The sequence below is a fragment of the Lacerta agilis genome, chromosome 6 (assembly GCF_009819535.1).
Source record: "Lacerta agilis isolate rLacAgi1 chromosome 6, rLacAgi1.pri, whole genome shotgun sequence".
Lineage (NCBI taxonomy): Eukaryota > Metazoa > Chordata > Lepidosauria > Squamata > Lacertidae > Lacerta > Lacerta agilis.
In genome coordinates, this window is record NC_046317.1 from 91,718,939 (window position 1) to 91,736,692 (window position 17,754).

At 48.2% G+C, this 17,754-nt stretch overlaps 1 protein-coding gene across 2 annotated transcripts; it reads left to right on the top strand.

Moving 5' to 3' along the window:
* The first annotated feature begins 753 nt into the window (after window positions 1-753).
* TBC1D20 (TBC1 domain family member 20) lies at window positions 754-15,838 on the top strand. 2 transcript variants are annotated; one of them, XM_033153837.1, is made up of 8 exons: window positions 754-910; window positions 3,912-4,097; window positions 4,707-4,787; window positions 8,691-8,877; window positions 11,479-11,580; window positions 12,493-12,634; window positions 14,193-14,302; window positions 15,366-15,838. In XM_033153837.1, the coding sequence occupies exons 1-8, from the start codon at window positions 859-861 to the stop codon at window positions 15,622-15,624; spliced, it is 1,119 nt and encodes a 372-aa protein (XP_033009728.1). In that variant the 5' UTR covers window positions 754-858; the 3' UTR covers window positions 15,625-15,838. The 2 variants fall into 2 exon arrangements, with proteins under 2 accessions (XP_033009728.1, XP_033009727.1); XM_033153836.1 differs by having other exon boundaries at window positions 859-910; window positions 14,118-14,302.
* The last annotated feature ends 1,916 nt before the right edge of the window (window positions 15,839-17,754 follow it).

Here is a 17,754-nt window from a genome sequence, read left to right on the forward strand (position 1 = left end):
ACAACTTGGCCATGCATGGACATCAAATGAATTATCTGGTGCAGTCTCTCCCGATCCTTTCCATTCATCCACTACGAGCAACTGCTTCCTCACGTTCTTGGTTGGGTTTAGCAGCAGCCTGCATGTAAGATTAGGTAATCACACGGTGCTCAGTCCTTAAGGCACGGTTTCTTAGGCAAATTAAAGTAGATTTCATGTATCTCATGCATATTTTTCTGATCATCCACGTGACGTCGTCCTCATTCAAGTGGTAGCCAGCACTCCGCCGCCCCCCGATTTAATTCAGATTTTTGTTCTGCACGTGTGTCAAGTAAAAAATAAACACAAGATCACAGGCTATCCAGCTGTGGACACATTAGGTGGGCATTGTGGTTCTCTAAATGTGTGCCAGCAAGGTGCCAGCACAATTTATAAAATAAAATAAATTGGGGAGTGCTAAAATACACTTTGGTTGGCAGCTTATACAGAAAAGACCATGCTTGCCTTCTCTACACTTTCTATCTCTATGTTCAACCTCCGAACCCAGAAATTCCCTTAAGTGTGCCGCTCTAGCCTTTCCCTGGGACATCTATGGTAAAGCCGCTGCGCTATCGAGCGCAGAAACGGAGCGGTGAAGGGGAGACGAAGAGGAAGGCGGGCGCGACGCATGCGCGGTGGGCGCTGTTTACTCCTCTCCGGCGTGCGCTCGAGGCGCGGCGGTTGGCTGCAGCGGTGACGTCTTAGGAAGGCGCCAGACAAGGCGGGCAAGAAGCGAGAAGTGGGCGGAGCCTAGGGAGGGAGGAGTAAGGGAAGAGGGGAAAAAGAGACACGAAGCCGGAGAGGCCCGGCCGGGATGCTCCTCGGCGGCGCCCAGAGACCATGGCCCTCCGGAGGCCGCCGCTGCCGCCGCCGCACGGCAACGGGAGGCGAGGTACGCGGGCCGCTCGGTAGGCGGGTGCGCGAGGCCCTTGGCCGACTTAACAGCCGGGCGCCTGAGGGGGGAAAGGGAGGCCTTTGCTCCGCTGAGGGGCGACGCGGCCCTCAGGGAGAAGGGGCGGGGCGGGGCGGAGGCCACGCCCCGTTCCCCCCTCGCTCAGGAGGCAGGAGCCAATCGGAGGGGACCATTCCGGGGATGGGCGGGGCGACGGGTGACGCTTTCTCCCCTCTTTTCTCAGAAGTGTCAGGCAGAAGTCGAACAGGTGAAGCAACTGCGACTCCCGCCATCTGGTTCCCTGTGTACTTTAATTTTTTTGGGGGGGAGGCAGATTATTCCAAAGCACTGCAGTGGGAGGCCCGTTGAATGGGGGTGGGAGGAAGCTGCTTACCCCCCCCCCCGCAGTGCTGAGACAGGTGTGTGTTCAAACCATTTAGCTTCCAGTGCAAAAGTGAAATAAATAGGTGGGCGGGCTTCCCTCAGGAGGGTTATGACCCATCTGCAGGGACACAGCAGAGAAGGTGTTCTGTCTCTTTCTGACGTGCGCATTCTTTCACTTAACAAAATTTAGGTACCGTTTTATTGTAAAACCTGTAAACGGTTTACAAGAAATGTTGGAATAAAAGCAAATTAAACATTTACAAATGATTAAAATTAGCAGTAAAAGAAATTTAAGCACAGCAGCTGCCTGGGTGAGGGCTGGAAAGCTCTTGGTCTAAGATAAGAGCTAACCTAGAAGTGGGGAACCTCGACCCCACCCCCACCCACAATGGCCCCTTCCACCTCTTCCCCCCTTTTTCTTCCTAATGTAACCCTAATGCCTCAACAAATGAAACTGACCTATGGAAAATGTAACTTGAAAAAAAGATACATTGCACATACCTTTGTAAACTAAAAAAACTTTAATAAAAATATTATAAAGAAGAAGAAGAAGTGGGGGACCTCGAGCTCAGGAACCAGGTGCTTCCGTTTCTACCTTTCATTCATTCATTTCATTTATTGGACTAATTAGACACTTTTCGCCTGAAGGTCTCCAAGCAACTTGCAGCAAAAAAAGAAGAGATACGACATATAATACCATGGAACTTTACCCAGGATACACACACTTCACCAGCCCTGCGTTGCAACCTCCTTTTTTGTCCGGCTAGAATGTGCTGTTAAACTCTGATTGAGAGGGATATGCATAGAAAAAGCTTGCTGTACAAAAGCAAAATTAGGATTCTTTGCTGCACCTACATATTCTTCTGGCCCCACCTACCACTGGTGTGCTGCCCTAGAAGCATTGTGGCCCTCATAATGAAAAATTCCACACCTAACTGAATTATTCCTTTTAGACAAGTTTTTACCCACCCTCCTGCATGTGTGCAATCCATTTCACTGTTGCCTGTGCCACTGAGGGGCTTCTTTTGGGGGAGAAATAGCACTTTATTCCACTCATACTTATTCACTAAAGTCGTGTGTGTGCAAAACAGAGTTGTCTCGGCTACTGCCGTCCTTGGGAACCAGAGCACTGAGGACCTTCCATTCCACTGTAATGACACCTGTGCAAATTAGCAATAAAGAGGAGAGAGTGAAAGAGAAAGAAACCAGGGTCAATTTTTATTTAGACTGTGAGTCAAGTAGAAATCTTTCCTCCTGTTCGCTCGTCTTGCCTATTTTGGGATGATTTCTGTCAAGTGGCAACAGCTTTCCAAATTCCAGCATTGTATTTTGTAGAAACTGAGCACTCATGAAATTTCTTGCCAATCTTCTACATGTAGCTGGAAACGCAGAAGAGTTACACACTGCATACCAAAGTTTTTAAGCCACTGGAGGGGGGTTTAATTTGGGAGGGGGGCCTGAGGGTTTTTGGTGTCCTCCTTTTGGGTCATTTGTTGTCTTGCAAAACTATCCAGAGTGACAAGTTGCCTTGCCAAGTTAGAGCCCTTCAAATCAGCTCCCATCTGAATTCTAAGAGTGGGCGTCAAGGATGCAAATTGCACAAACAGAGTCTTATGAAAGAGGCTTTTAAATGCAAACTGGTCATGCTTCCACATATTTGGCTCCCTGAGGTGGTTGTTGTTCCCCACCCCCCACTGCCAAGCGCTTTCCTTCTTGCACTGGAGAAGTATATGAAAATAAAACAAAGCAGCTGATTATCACCAGCTTTTTCTGGTGGCTTTGATCCAGATGTGTAGCAGTGTTCACAATGAAACTGCAAAAGGTTTAGATCTTTGGGAGCTTGTTGTATTGTGCCCAATGCATTTAGCCTGCTGCTTTGCGTAACAGTCCGAAATGCGTAAAAGGTTATACTGGATCATGTGCTGGCTTTGTGCTTGCCTTATTACTGCTGGCAGTCCAGCCAGATGGGTGGGGTATAAATAATAAAATTATTATTATTATTAACCTTTGCATTAAAAACAAATTGCAACAGTCAAGTACCAAGTGCTACTGATGCAAGTGTTGCTTAGTTTGTGATTCATCACGAGTCTATGTTGGTGTGAAGAAAGCTTTCTGTGATGGAACACTTTCCGATGCGATTCTGTTGAGATGGAGAGTGTCACAGTGACTGACGGTCAGATCTTTCGGGTGTACAATACCAAATTGTGTACAATACTAAACTGAAAGGGAAAAAAGTGTCCTGTGTGGCACTTGAGCAGTTCTGTCTTTCAGAGCATTAAGTTAAAGATGACCTAATGAAACAGCAGAGTGTCAAGTCAAGTCCTGCAAAGAGGTCACAAAGTTACTAGCCTGCAACATTTGCATCGGCCCATCTGATGTTTGTTGTGTCACCATTGCCTTTCGGTCAACGATTTGGTTTCTTCTTAAACAAGTTTATTCACTACACTGCAGAAAACATCCTGCTCTTAAGACTGATTTGGTGGGTTGGCAAGTGTGATCTAGCACCCCACTTTTCCCATCTTGTAAATAAATTACTGTCGCCTTTTGAGGCCACAATCATTAGCAGGCGAAACTGCTGTTAAGGCTAGTTTGAATTTGATTTTTGTTTCTCTCGCAGACTGTGATTCCAAGAAAAAAAGGAAAGAAGCAGAGATCTACCAGGCCCTGAGCAGCGAGCCTGTGGATGTTGCTGCACTCAGGCGCATGGCTATCAGCGAAGGGGGGCTTCTGATGGATGAGATCCGCTGCAGGGTGTGGCCAAAGCTGCTTAATGTGAACACGGAGGACCTGCCACCTCCGCCAGGTGAAGCCAAATAACTCTTGAAATCTGGGGAAGAAAGACTCTGGGAACCTTTGAGCTTGAGTGTGGGGTTAATTACTCAAACAAAGCACAGTTTGCATTTTGGTTTTATTTATTTTTTATGTAATTGGAGAGCTCTCTTCCATTAACATGGCTTTTAGTATTCACACAGAGTTGTTCCGTGGCTTCACCCTCTTGCATATTTAATGCTATTAAAAAGCAGATCCAGGAATGGTTTAGAATAAAAATAAATAGATCCAGGAGTCCAGTAAAACTCCTTTTAGCTGCAGCCCCCACAAATGGCAGCAAATCCATTTGGAAGTGCAGCTGGTGCTGTCTGGTGCAATTAGCAGGTGAAGAGAAGCCTGTTCAGATGGCATTGCAATATGTGCTGCCCTTAAGAGACACTGATGTTTCCCTGGTGCTCAGAACCTGTGTTGTTAGTGTTGTCCCATTGCATAGATCAAACCATGTTTTGGGCATTGATGAGTTAATAGGTATTCAGTTTCAGTTTTTATGGCCGTGTTAAATACACTTCCCTCCTTAGTTCCTTGGGGCTGGTCCTCCTTTTGTGACTACTGTGGATTTGTGACACTCTTCTATCCCTCCTAGGTGAGGAACTCCGGGAGGACAACAAAGATTACCAGCAAGTGTTGCTGGATGTGAGGCGATCTCTCCGACGCTTTCCTCCAGGTATAAGAAGCACTCTCTCTACTTCCAGCTGTGGGGTCTCTGCAGAAATCCCTTGGGTTGAAAGTAGAGATGACAGAGAATTTCATTTGGCCTGCATTTTTAGTGAAATGACCTAATTTACACCTCCCACACTTATATGCAGATTGGAACGCAATCATCCTTTGGGATTTCACACTTCTCTGATTTTCTTGGCTCAGAAAAAAAAGTATGAAATGTATGCATTGACATAGTATTTTGCAGCAAAACGTACATGGAAATATTTGTTGTTGTTCAGTCGTTCAGTCGTGTCCGACTCTTCGTGACCCCATGGACCAGAGCACGCCAGGCACGCCTATCCTTCACTGCCTCCCGCAGTTTGGCCAAACTCATGTTAGTAGCTTCGAGAACACTGTCCAACCATCTCATCCTCTGTCGTCCCCTTCTCCTTGTGCCCTCCATCTTTCCCAACATCAGGGTCTTTTCTAGGGAGTCTTCTCTTCTCATGAGGTGGCCAAAGTACTGGAGCCTCAACTTCAGGATCTGTCCTTCTAGTGAGTACTCAGGGCTGATTTCTTTGAGAATGGATAGGTTTGATCTTCTTGCAGTCCATGGGACTCTCAAGAGTCTCCTCCAGCACCATAATTCAAAAGCATCAATTCTTCGGCGATCAGCCTTCTTTATGGTCCAGCTCTCACTTCCATACATTACTACTGGGAAAACCATAGCTTTAACTATACGGACCTTTGTCGGCAAGGTGATGTCTTTGCTTTTTAAGATGTTGTCTAGGTTTGTCATTGCTTTTCTCCCAAGAAGCAGGCGTCTTCTAATTTCGTGACTGCTGTCACCATCTGCAGTGATCATGGAACCCAAGAAAGTGAAATCTCTCACTGCCTCCATTTCTTCCCCTTCTATTTGCCAGGAGGTGATGGGACCAGTGGCCATGATCTTAGTTTTTTTGATGTTGAGCTTCAGACCATATTTAGCGCTCTCCTCTTTCACCCTCATTAAAAGGTTCTTTAATTCCTCCTCACTTTCTGCCATCAGGGTAGTATCATCAGCATATCTGAGGTTGTTGATATTTTTTCCGGCAATCTTAATTCCGGTTTGGGATTCATCCAGTCCAGCCTTTCGCATGATGAATTCTGCATATAAGTTAAATAAGCAGGGAGACAATATACAGCCTTGTCGTACTCCTTTCCCAATTTTGAACCAATCAGTTGTTCCATATCCAGTTCTAACTGTAGCTTCTTGTCCCACATAGAGATTTCTCAGGAGACAAATGAGGTGATCCGGCACTCCCATTTCTTAAGAACTTGCCATAGTTTGCTGTGGTCCACACAGTCAAATGCTTTTGCGTAGTCAATGAAGCAGAAGTAGATGTTTTTCTGGAACTCTCTAGCTTTCTCCATAATCCAGCGCATGTTTGCAATTTGGTCTCTGGTTCCTCTGCCCCTTCGAAATCCAGCTTGCACTTCTGGGAGTTCTCGGTCCACGTACTGCTTAAGCCTGCCTTGTAGAATTTTAAGCATAACCTTGCTAGCGTGTGAAATGAGTGCAATTGTGCGGTGGTTGGAGCATTCTTTGGCACTGCCCTTCTTTGGGATTGGGATGTAGACTGATCTTCTCCAATCCTCTGGCCACTGCTGAGTTTTCCAAATTTGCTGGCATATTGAGTGTAGCACCTTAACAGCATCATCTTTTAAAATTTTAAATAGTTCAGCTGGAATATCATCACTTCCACTGGCCTTGTTGTTAGCGAGGCTTTCTAAGGCCCATTTGACTTCACTCTCCAGGATGTCTGGCTCAAGGTCAGCAACCACATTACCTGGGGTGTATGAGACCTCCATATCTTTCTGGTATAATTCCTCTGTGTATTCTTGCCACCTCTTCTTGATGTCTTCTGCTTCTGTTAGGTCCTTTCCACTTTTGTCGTTAATTGTGGTAATCTTTGTACGAAATCTTCCTTTCATATCTCCAATTTTCTTGAACAAATCTCTGGTTTTTCCCATTCTGTTATTTTCCTCTATTTCTTTGCATTGCTCGTTTAGAAAGGCCCTCTTGTCTCTCCTTGCTATTCTTTGGAAATCTGCATTCAATTTCCTGTATCTTTCACGATCTCCCTCGCATGGAAATATTAATTTAGTTATGAATTTCCACACGTACCTTGCTTTAAGAAATTCACAGAAAAATGTGGAAATGGGACAGAACAGACTCATGAATTGTTGTTGTTGTTCAGTCGTTCAGTCGTGTCCGACTCTTCGTGACCCCATGGACCAGAGTACGCCAGGCACGCCTATCCTTCACTGCCTCTCGCAGTTTGGCCAAACTCATGTTAGTAGCTTCAAGAACACTGTCCAACCATCTCATCCTCTGTCGTCCCCTTCTCCTTGTGCCCTCCATCTTTCCCAACATCAGGGTCTTTTCTAGGGATTCTTCTCTTCTCATGAGGTGGCCAAAGTACTGGAGCCTCAACTTCAGGATCTGTCCTTCTAGTGAGTACTCAGGGCTGATTTCTTTGAGAATGGATAGGTTTGATCTTCTTGCAGTCCACGGGACTCTCAAGAGTCTCCTCCAGCACCATAATTCAAAAGCATCAATTCTACGGCGATCAGCCTTCTTTATGGTCCAGCTCTCACTTCCGACTCATGAATAAATACATGGAAAGTTGGCATGAGCTGGGAATAGACTGAACCATCTACCCCAGTAGAAAACCATGATGCCTGAACTAGTTTAAGTTGATAGCTTAGACATGCTGCTTGCAATAATGTTGCCCTAGCAACACCCCAGTGGCCCAGAATAAGTGAGTCTTGAGGGAGGTCCTCTGTTTCTTTGCCTGCATTTGTGTTTTCACTCCCCACCAATGGGTGATGCTGCTGTATGCTTCATTTAGCTGTTGCTTGGCTCAGACCATGGTATTCTTCAGACTGAAGTGAAACAGCTGGCGACTCTTCATGTGCTAAGCTGAGTCACTTCGCCAGCAGATCCAGTTCAGAGATAGCTTCTCCATGCAGAGGAAGATGCAGCTTCCACTTCTGTTTGCAGCTGGCAATCCTGCTGTATTTCATTGCGCAGGAAAGGGTCCTGTGTACTACCAGAGGGTGCTCATGTTTGCAGAATATCAACCCAGTATATTTGTAGCTGAAAAGTTTGGAGCCTGACTGCTCAAATGTAAACCACTCTCCTCCCTTGCACTGGAACAATTAGCCAATTGAAGGGTGTTGCATTTTAAAGTGTCTCAAGCCAGCTAAGTACATGAAAATATGTCCTTGCCTTGTGCCAAGTAATGTCATAGGTCCATCTAGCCTAGGCCCTGACTACTGTCTTTGGTAGCAGCTCTTCAAGATCACAGCAGGATTTCCCCCCTCCAAGTCTTGCTGCCGCCTAAGTTCCTGAAGATGCAGCTGAAGGAATGAAACACTGAGTCTCCCTCTGAGCACCAGTGATGTTTTGATATTTAATGAAGCTGCGAGACTTGTGATTAAAATAAGAGATAAATTGCCTGGGAAATTATTAGATTTATCGCTTGAACCAAGGGGTGTCCACCTTCAGATAGAGATGCTGTAAAACTACCATTACCATGTTTCCTTGCAGGGATACAGTGACGGGTTAACTGCTTTATGCTTGTAGTGCTTACTCAGACTTACTGAGCTTCTGCTATTGAGTTTGGCCATGCAGGACTGCATGCTGTATGCACAAGAATGTAATGGGCCAGAGGAGATAATTAACCCCCGTCGTTAAATCCAGGAATCCCTTAATGATTCTGCCTTTGGATCTATGTGTGTTGCCTTCAGCTGGCAGGAGACAAGGGAGACAGGCAGCTGAAGTAACTCATGTCACTGGGATGCAGGATGTTGTCAGGTGGATGTTCTCAGCTGCCTACTTGTCCGTTGCCTCTCTTAACCCCTCTTGCTGCTCTCCCTGCAGGGATGCCAGATGAGCAGAGGGAGGGGCTGCAGGAAGAGCTGATTGACAGCATCCTGCAGGTCTTGCAGCGCAACCCACAGCTTCACTACTACCAAGGCTACCATGACATCGTGGTCACGTTTCTGCTTGTGGTTGGAGAGAGACTGGCAACAGCCCTGGTGGAAAAGCTTTCAACCCATCACCTCAGGTACTCTCGTCTGCGTTAGAGGGCACCCCTGACTGCGGAGCCCGAAAGGAGTCATGGAGCAGGCTCCAGGGTTGCTGCGCAGTGGCGAATTCACATGGCAGCCCACCTGGGTTCCAGGAATAGGTTAGCGGTGGCTGTGAGGTCCCTGCTGCAGAATGGGGCCCCTGCCTTTAACAAGGAGTGAGCCAGAAAGAAAAGTCCACACGGTGAAAACGAGGATGCTCAAGTTGCTCCTTACCTTGGAACCCCCAAATCGCCAACTTATTCTCTCTGAGCAAGTCCAACGGGGTTGACATAGGAAGCGCCCTTATATTGAGTCAGACCATTGGTCCACCTAGCTTGGTGTTGCCTACACTGACTGGTAGCTGTTCTCTATGGTTTTAGGCAGGGAACATTTCCAGCCTTACCTGCAAGCGCCAGGGATTGAACCTGGGACCTTTTTGCATGCTAAACATGTTCTCTAATGCTAAGCTCTGGCCCTTCCCTTTATTTGTCTTTCTTGCCACAGTGGGTCTTAAAGCCTTTGTACTGTGCCTCAGCCTCCCGCTAAGGGACCTAGGGTTGGTTCTTAAGTGGAGCTGCCTAGTGCCTGTGTTCCTTTCCATTTCCCGTTGTTTGGGTTTGCAGCCTCCCAGCGAAGGTTAAACGTCCCCTAACTCCTGACTGTTAGCTTGCTCAGTTAGAGGAGGGACATGCAGGCCCTTCTGGAGGGGGAAGTCCAATTTCCCCCCTCTCTGGACCATATTCTCTGCATGTCACCCAGGCTTATTGTAAGGTCCTCTGTTCGTTGCTCATGAGTAAGCAGGCAAAACTCCGAGTTTCCTTTAAGAGTTTTTTTGTGCAAACTATGTACAGCGCAGAGCTAATAAGTTCATGTCTGTATCAAGCGTCGTCAGAATCCGGGAATGGCCCCTTCCGGTTCTGACCCCAACAAAAGAGCTTCGGTATATGGAAACCCCGCCTCCCATCCTTTCGTTTCACCCCTCGACACCTTTGGGGCGCCGGAAGCTGCGTGTCTCCTTCCTCGCCCCTTGAACGAGATGAGTGTGAGGGCTCTCCAGCATCCTCAGAGCCTTTTCCTTCCATATCTGCTGGAAGCCTCGCTGCTCCCTCTGCTGCCAGAGGAGGCGCTGCTGGTCAGGTGGGACCGGGACTCTCTGTAGCATGCCGAGAGCCCTTCCACCACCTTGCGCTGCACCGGGGACAGTTCCCTGACACTTATTTTTTAAAAAATTAAAGGGTGGGTTTCAACATTGCATCTGTGCAAGTGTATTAGGTTGCCAGATGGAATGACTCCCCCTTCCCCCTGTGTGCTGTTCTGGGGTTTCTGCCACCCACTCCAGGGCCAAAGTTAGGGTGGGCAAGGAAAGGGAAGCTCCTCTGTGCAAGCAAAAGCCCTTGCAGAGGGCTTCCACTGATGGGTTTGTTGGGTGAATCCCACCCACAGATTCAACACCTCCTTCCTGCACTTCCACTGGGCTTCTGTTATAGAGGGGGTTGAAACCCAGGTCCTTTGCTATAGACATTACACCCTTCCTCGTTGTTCTGGGACTGTGCTACCTAAAGTGCCAGGAACTGTTCTGCCCAGTAAGCAGCATTGCGTTCCTTTTGCTGTTGCTTCTTGATGTAGATTAGAAAACGTTCTGCTCTACTTTGATAAGGCGGGTGGTAGTTCTGCCGAACTCAGCGGGGAAGGGACTGGAGAGCAGACTGGATGGATTAAAATCTTCTGGGTAGAAGTAAGAGGACATAATCTAATCTGATTTTATTGTAACTGCAATACAAACACAGTTGCAATATAACAGTCTTAAAAGAGGACAGATTAAAAATGTATTTCACTATAATGTGGGATGGCAGGTGCAGTTAACGGAGGGACTGGGCAGCTGTGAGAGTTAAGTACTCCAGCCCCAAACAAAGCCAGGCCAGCCTCCTGCAGAGAAATCACTTTCACACCCTTTCTAAATACTAACTAAAAGATGAGGCAAAGGTTGAAGGGGTGTGTTAAATCTACAGAGCCTGCTGGGAGAGAAGGTTGCTTTTCCCAGATTCTTCTCAGGACCAGCCTGAGTGCCAGACTTTCCTGAAGCTAGCTTTTGCAGAAATGTTAGTGGCTAGTGGCAATGGCCAGTTTCTGGACCCACCACTTGCTTTCAGTCTGTGCCGAAGCAATTGTGGCATTCACAGTGCACCCAGCCCCTTGTGAACATAGCTTCCTCAAGAACATAAAGTGTGTTGTTTTTTCAAAAATAAGCCATGACTTTGGACCCACGCCTTCACGGTTTCTGCATGTTTTTCTGCTGGTGTCCTAGTGACTTTCCTTTTCTAAAATTAAAAAATTGGACCTGCATGGTCACTTGTGCTTCTCTTGTGTTCAAGTTTGTACACTTGCTGGCTGCTTACTGTGAGTGAGCCTCCAGCTGTTGGAACCAAAAGATATCCCGTCTCCCTGGGCTAAAACTATTCCCACTGCCCTGGGCATTTGTAGCTTGGGTATCTCTTGGCTTCTAGTCTGCTTTGCCGTTCACTGTCTGTGATAAACAAGAGAGTGTTTGCTTCACGCTGCCGCATGCCTTGGCTGACCAGACCTGCTTTGCCTGGCAGGGATTTTATGGACCCGACAATGGACAACACCAAGCACATCTTAAACTACCTGATGCCCATTATAGACCAGGTGAACCCAGAATTGCACGACTTCATGCAGAGGTAGGTGGAATTGCTGCACTCCCCTTTTTAATATACCGTATATACCCGAGTATAAGCCGACCCAAATATAAACCGAGGCACCTAATTTTCCTACAAAAACCTGGGAAAGCTTCTTGACTCAAGTATAAGCCGATTCACCTTTGCCGCTGTGGAGGAGAATGAGGAACGAGCAGCCCGAAAGCAGCCCTTTGGGCTGCTCCTTCCTCTTCCTCCTTTGCCAAGTTTGCATTTATGCGAGCAGTTCAGGAATGGAACAAGCTGCCTGGGGAGAGTAAAGAACCGCTGTTCTTGTACACTTCTTAAGGAATGGTTGACTGGGGAGAGCGGGTGGCAGCACGAGCGGAGAGAAAGGGCTTCTTTCTCGCCGTCCCCACCGCCCGCCTCACTCGAGTATAAGCCGAGGGCAGCTTTTTCAGCACAAAAAATGTGCTGAAAAACTAGGCTTATACTCAAGTATATATGGTATTTTTTTTAAAATGCATGCAATTGAAGGTTAGCCCTAGGAAGTCCTCCCTTACTGCTGCCTAGCATGACTGAGCAGCGACCTTTTCAGTGACCCTCTCGAGAAGCAAAGCTTGGAGAATTTGGTGATGCAGTTAGTGGCTCCTAGGCCTTCAGTGCCCATATTCTTTTGTATGCTCTGAGAAGTAGAATTGGAAGCGACCTTGAGGTGGGACATCCAAAAACATTTCTGACAGACAGACACCTGTTCAATCTTGGCAACCTCCAAGGAAGATGTCACCACAAGCTTCTCTTGATAGCTTGTCCCTTCCTGAATTGCTGCTGAATCCCATGAGGAGAACAGCCACCCCAGCTGCAATTTGCAATTTGGGGTGGGGGGTGGGGAATGAGCAAACGGAATGCTTTACCGTGACCCTTTTGTTTCTTTGTTCCTCTTCCTTTTCTGCACAGAGCTGAAGTGGGGACCATTTTTGCTCTCAGCTGGCTGATCACCTGGTTTGGGCACGTGCTGTCTGACTTCAGACACGTCGTGCGGTTGTATGACTTCTTCCTGGCATGCCACCCGCTAATGCCAATCTACTTTGCAGCAGTGGTAGGTGTTGCTCACTTCAGCCGTGGAACATGAACCAAACCAGGCTGTGCTTTTTGCTCCCCCTCCCTTTAAAACGATTTAAGGTGTATAGAGCTGCAAGAGACGGCTTTGCTGCTTAGTGGCTGCTTTGCCTTCAGCACGGAGTTCTAGTTGCAAACCTTAATGTTAATGTATTTTAATATTGGTTGGAAGCTGCCCAGAGTGGTAGGGGAAACCCAGCCAGATGGGCGAGGTTTAAATAATAAATTATATTATTATTATTATTATCCATCAATAAACAAGCTTGAGTTTGTAGCAGAGAGTATCTGCTTCTCCTCCTCACTTGGGGTACGTGGGGCTACCTTTGAAGGTGACCCAGAAACTACAACTAATCCAGAATGCGGCAGCTAGACTGGTGACTGGGGGCAGCCGCCGAGACCATATAACACCGGTCCTGAAAGACCTACATTGGCTCCCAGTACGTTTCCGAGCACAATTCAAAGTGTTGGTGTTGACCTTTAAAGCCCTAAATGGCCTTGGTCCAGTATACCTGAAGGAGCGTCTCCACCCCCATCGTTCTGCCCAGACACTGAGGTCCAACGCCGAGGGCCTTCTGGCGGTTCCCTCTCTGCGAGAAGCAAAGCTACAGGGAACCAGGCAGAGGGCCTTCTCGGTAGTGGTGCCCTCCCTGTGGAACACCCTCCCATCTCATGTCAAAGAAATAAACAACTACCTTACATTCAGAAGACATCTGAAGGCAGCCCTGTTCAGGGAAGTTTTTAATGTGTGATATTTTCATGTATTTTAATCTCTGTTGGAAGCCGCCCAGACAGAGTGGCTGGGGAAACCCAGCCAAATGGGCGGGGTACAAATAAATCATCATCATCATCATCATCATCATCATCATCACTTTAAGCTATTATCATCATCATCAGTTTTGCTGTGCGTGGGCAGAGAATTGCAGAGGAGTTTCACAGAAAATATTGCCAGCAGTCCATACCATAGGGATGGGAAATACTCTGCATGTTGGAGAGGAAGGCTGCTGTTTGTCAGAGGACGATGGATCATTACTTGGGACCTATCCATAAAGTCAAGAGCGAGCTGCTGCTGTGGAGCCATGCATGCTTGTGCTCTCTTTCTCCTGGCAGCTCTCACGTGCAGCAGCAGCATGAGGGCTGCATCTGGTTGCCTGGAGGTAATTTTGACTTGCCACAGTTAATGGAATCAAATCATTTTTAGAGTTGGAAGAGACCCCAAGGGGGCATTTAGTCCAACTCCCTGCAATGCAGCAAAATTGTAAGGGAGACACATGGACTGCATGCCGCTTGCTATTTCCAAAGAAACCAAACTACAAACTGGGGCATACCCAAAGGGTTTAGAGTGGAACCCCCATTGCAGCATGCTTTGGCAAGGACCTCTTGAACCCTTGCGACGGTAGCCCTGTGACAGGGAAGTATTGGTGCCGTCCCCCACCTAAGCTGAGTCGCTGCTTGCTTCTCTGCAGATCGTGCTCCATCGCGCGCCGGAGGTTCTCGCCTGCGAGTGTGACATGGCCTCCGTCCACCATCTTTTATCGCAGATCCCACAAGACCTTCCGTACGAGACCCTGATCAGTCGAGCTGGAGACCTCTTCGTTCAGTTTCCACCATCGGAACTTGCCCGGGAGGCTGCTCAGCAGCAAGCCGAAAGGTGGGTAATGACAGCCTTTAGTTGGGGCGTTAGTGGAGATGTAGCACAGCGTGCTCCTCCTGGGGTTGTTTGTTCCCCTCGGGTCCCACCCTGTGCTCCACTCTCACACGAGGCTCCTAGAAGCTGTCAGCATGCGACAGCGGACACACCCCGGGAACGGCTTCGACTGACCGGGTAAACCAGGTGAGGGTAGCGGATGGGTCTCACACCCTCAGTGGGTTAGGGACTTCCCTTGCATGTGAAGACAGGCTCTGGTGGTTTGGGCGAGACCAATTGTGGGTCCAGCAGTCAAAAAGGCAGTTTCTGCACATGCTGGCCACACTACCAGCAGTACTGAGGAATTCAGAAGGAAGCAGAGATTTCTCCATGTGCCAAAAAGGCAATCCACTCTCTGTCTTTAAAACTTCAGTTTGAGAAGAGCAGCTTGCCTTTTCAGCAGCTGAGTTTTCACTCAGTAGCTTCTTATGTTGTCTCCTGCAGCAGAAAAGAAGGAGCAAGAAACCCAAACAGCGGCCCTCAAAGATAAAGAGCACATGAGAGCTCCACTATCCTCTTCTGAGCATCTCAAATATCTGTTGTCCCCTTTGCCTGTTGTGTAAGATAAGGTCACGCAAGGTTTCTACAAGTGCCGTTTCCTGGCTCTGATAACAGCTGCAGGCTGGTTTGATTGCCTGCTGGCTGTGGGTCTCAGATGTTGCCTGTGTAGACAGAATGGGGCTGGCTGCTTGTTTCTAGGTATCCATGTGAGTTCAGCAAGCGAGGTCAGTTCAGGAAACAAGCACCATTCCCTTGTCTGAGGTGGACTGATCCCTAGGAAGTGAACTTCCTGCCCATATCCTTTTAAGAGAACCGATCTTGAGAATTTTAATTCGTGGTAAAGTTGCTAGTTTCCAAGATCCGGAAAACAAAACTAACTTTGGGTGTGTGTGTGCTTCCCACATATATTGTGATACCCTGGGCAGAGCCTCTTTGCCAAGATTGTTTTCTCCACAGCAGGAGAACCGTATCCCGCCTGGCTGCTTGGAATGACTTGTCCTGCCTCTGTTTTCTTCCTCCCCTACAGGACGGCTGCTTCCACCTTCAAAGACTTTGAGCTGGCTTCGGCCCAGCAGCGGCCCGACACGGTTCTCCGGCAGCGCTTCAGAGAGCGGCTCCGCGCGGAGGAGCGGGCAAAGTTGCTCTTGGCAACGAAACCAAGGACCAACCGCTTTGTCAAGCTGGCAGTCATGGGGCTGACGGTGGCGCTGGGCGCGGCAGCTTTGGCTGTGGTGAAGAGCGCGCTCGAGTGGGCACCCAAATTCGAACTCCAGATATTCCCCTGAGAGTCGAGGAGGAAGTTCCCCGCTTACTGTGTTCTGCTTGGTACGCCAGGCATAGGCAGCCATGTCTGCAGAAGGCAAATTGGGTTTTTGAAGCACCTGCTCTCTTTCCTGCCCCTCCTCCTGCAACCTGCCTTACTAATTCAAGCTACCCAGGCCTGGACCTGCAGTCATCCTGTTCTCACCTCCTCTTCGTTGTCCTCCCTAAGCATCCAGAGCCTCTTCCAAGGGAAGTGGCTGTCGTGGCTGCTACAAGGCTAAAGAACCTCAATTTTTGCTGTGCTTCCTGCCCTGTTCATGGGCCTGTAGCCTGTGTAGCGCTTGAGCAGAAGTTCCATTCTTCCCTCCGGGCGTTTGAAACAGAAGAATATTTTCAGGGTCGTTGGGTGCTGGTTGCTTCTGCAATATTAACTGAGACGGGGTGAAGGGAGATGAGTCTGGGCCCAACCGTTCAGAGGTGTCCTCCCCTCCTTTCCCCCCTCACCTATTTAGTTGCCTGCATTCCTAGATATGGAACTGGAGAGGCAGTTTCTGACAAGTCAAAACACTGGGAATCTGCTTGTTTTCACTTTTGAGGTCTGCAGCATATTGACTCACGTTATCTCTCTCGACTGCGAAGCCTGCAAGCAGGGGTTGCAAACATATGAACATGTTTAGTCTTGGAGACCATGTAGCTGTCACCCAGCCACCCACAGCACAGCTATTTCACTCAGCCAGGCCCAAGTAGGAAATTCTGCACCTGGTGCATGAGGAGTCACTCCTTGGAACGTAGTCCATTATGGCTTTCAGAGTTTTTTTCTGTTACTGCCATCTTGCAAAATCAATAGCAGCAGTTTCCGTTAATGAGATAAGGGAAAGATCTTCCTGTTGTGAAATTTCGCCCTGCTGCAGGACCAACGTAGTTGATGCGAGGAGAAAAGTGCTTTGAAAGATCTGAGCCACTAACAGAAATAGACATATTGTCTTGCATGAAGGGTTTTCCAGAAACTGTCCACTAAATCCAAAGTCCCAGGCACTCCATAGATAAACCCCCCCATGCACCTCTACCTCCTTCCTCTGCTAATAAACCCTCACAAGTGTCCTTACCTAATTTACACAGCTGAGTCCTTTTCCCCTGATGGCAATTATGTATTCAGTCACCTGTAAAACTACCTTCTCAGTCGGCCAAGCATTACTGTGGAGGGTGAAGGAAAGTCAAAACTAAGGACCCAACTGCTTCGTCAAACTGGCAGCCCTGAAGCTGATGGTAATGCTGCGTTTGCCAACTTCGTTGCATTTGAGCGGACAGCATGGCACTTGGGACCTGTGGCCTTTTGTTATCTGCTGCGATGAACTCATTCCAACAGCGACGGAAGCCCAAGTTGCTCCCTCTACCCTGGAAGATGATCAGACTTGGCCATTCAAAAGGAGCAGCTCCCATAGGACGCCACAGTGCCTGGAGCCGTTAATGACATGGTAGAAAAGCCTAGAACTAACCAATGCATGCATCTGTTTTGCTTTGAAGAGTGCTGGATTCTGCTGTGCATTGGGATTTGCAGTCACCGGAAAGAAAGGGGGCAGAAAAACAGAGAGACCTCCCTTTCCCGATTTTGCCCGCTGGGAGTCTCTTCTCACCAAGCCGAGAACTGACCCCGGAAGGACCCATTGCTGCCTCTCTGTTTGGATTGCGCTTCCTGCAACCAAGTCATTCAGCTATTGGTGTCTTTTGGGGGGAGCTTTTCTTCTCCAGTGGAGCAGTGCCGTTCAGCTTTGATGGGAGGCAGATCAACCTGCCACTCATCAGTTGTGGGCCTTGTGGTATCAGGAAGCCATGGGCGTGGGGATACCAGCATGTCCCATGAGCAACAGTGAAAAGCAGGGAGGTGAAAGTGTCATCTTAGTCCTGGTAGCCAATACAGTGCTCTCCAGGTGTTAAACTACAGCTCCCATCATCCCTGAGGAAGTTGGGAGTGCAACACCTGAAATGTCCACATTGGCTATGCCTTTCTCAAGTGGCCACAGTGTGGATTGTAGCGTGCCTCTGGAAGAGCAGGGGCTTGAATGATTGACACCTGCCGCAAGGGCTGGGGCTTTTCGTTACCGGATGGTGTGGGATGGAAGAAATATGTGAAGCATTATTTTACTAAGCACTTT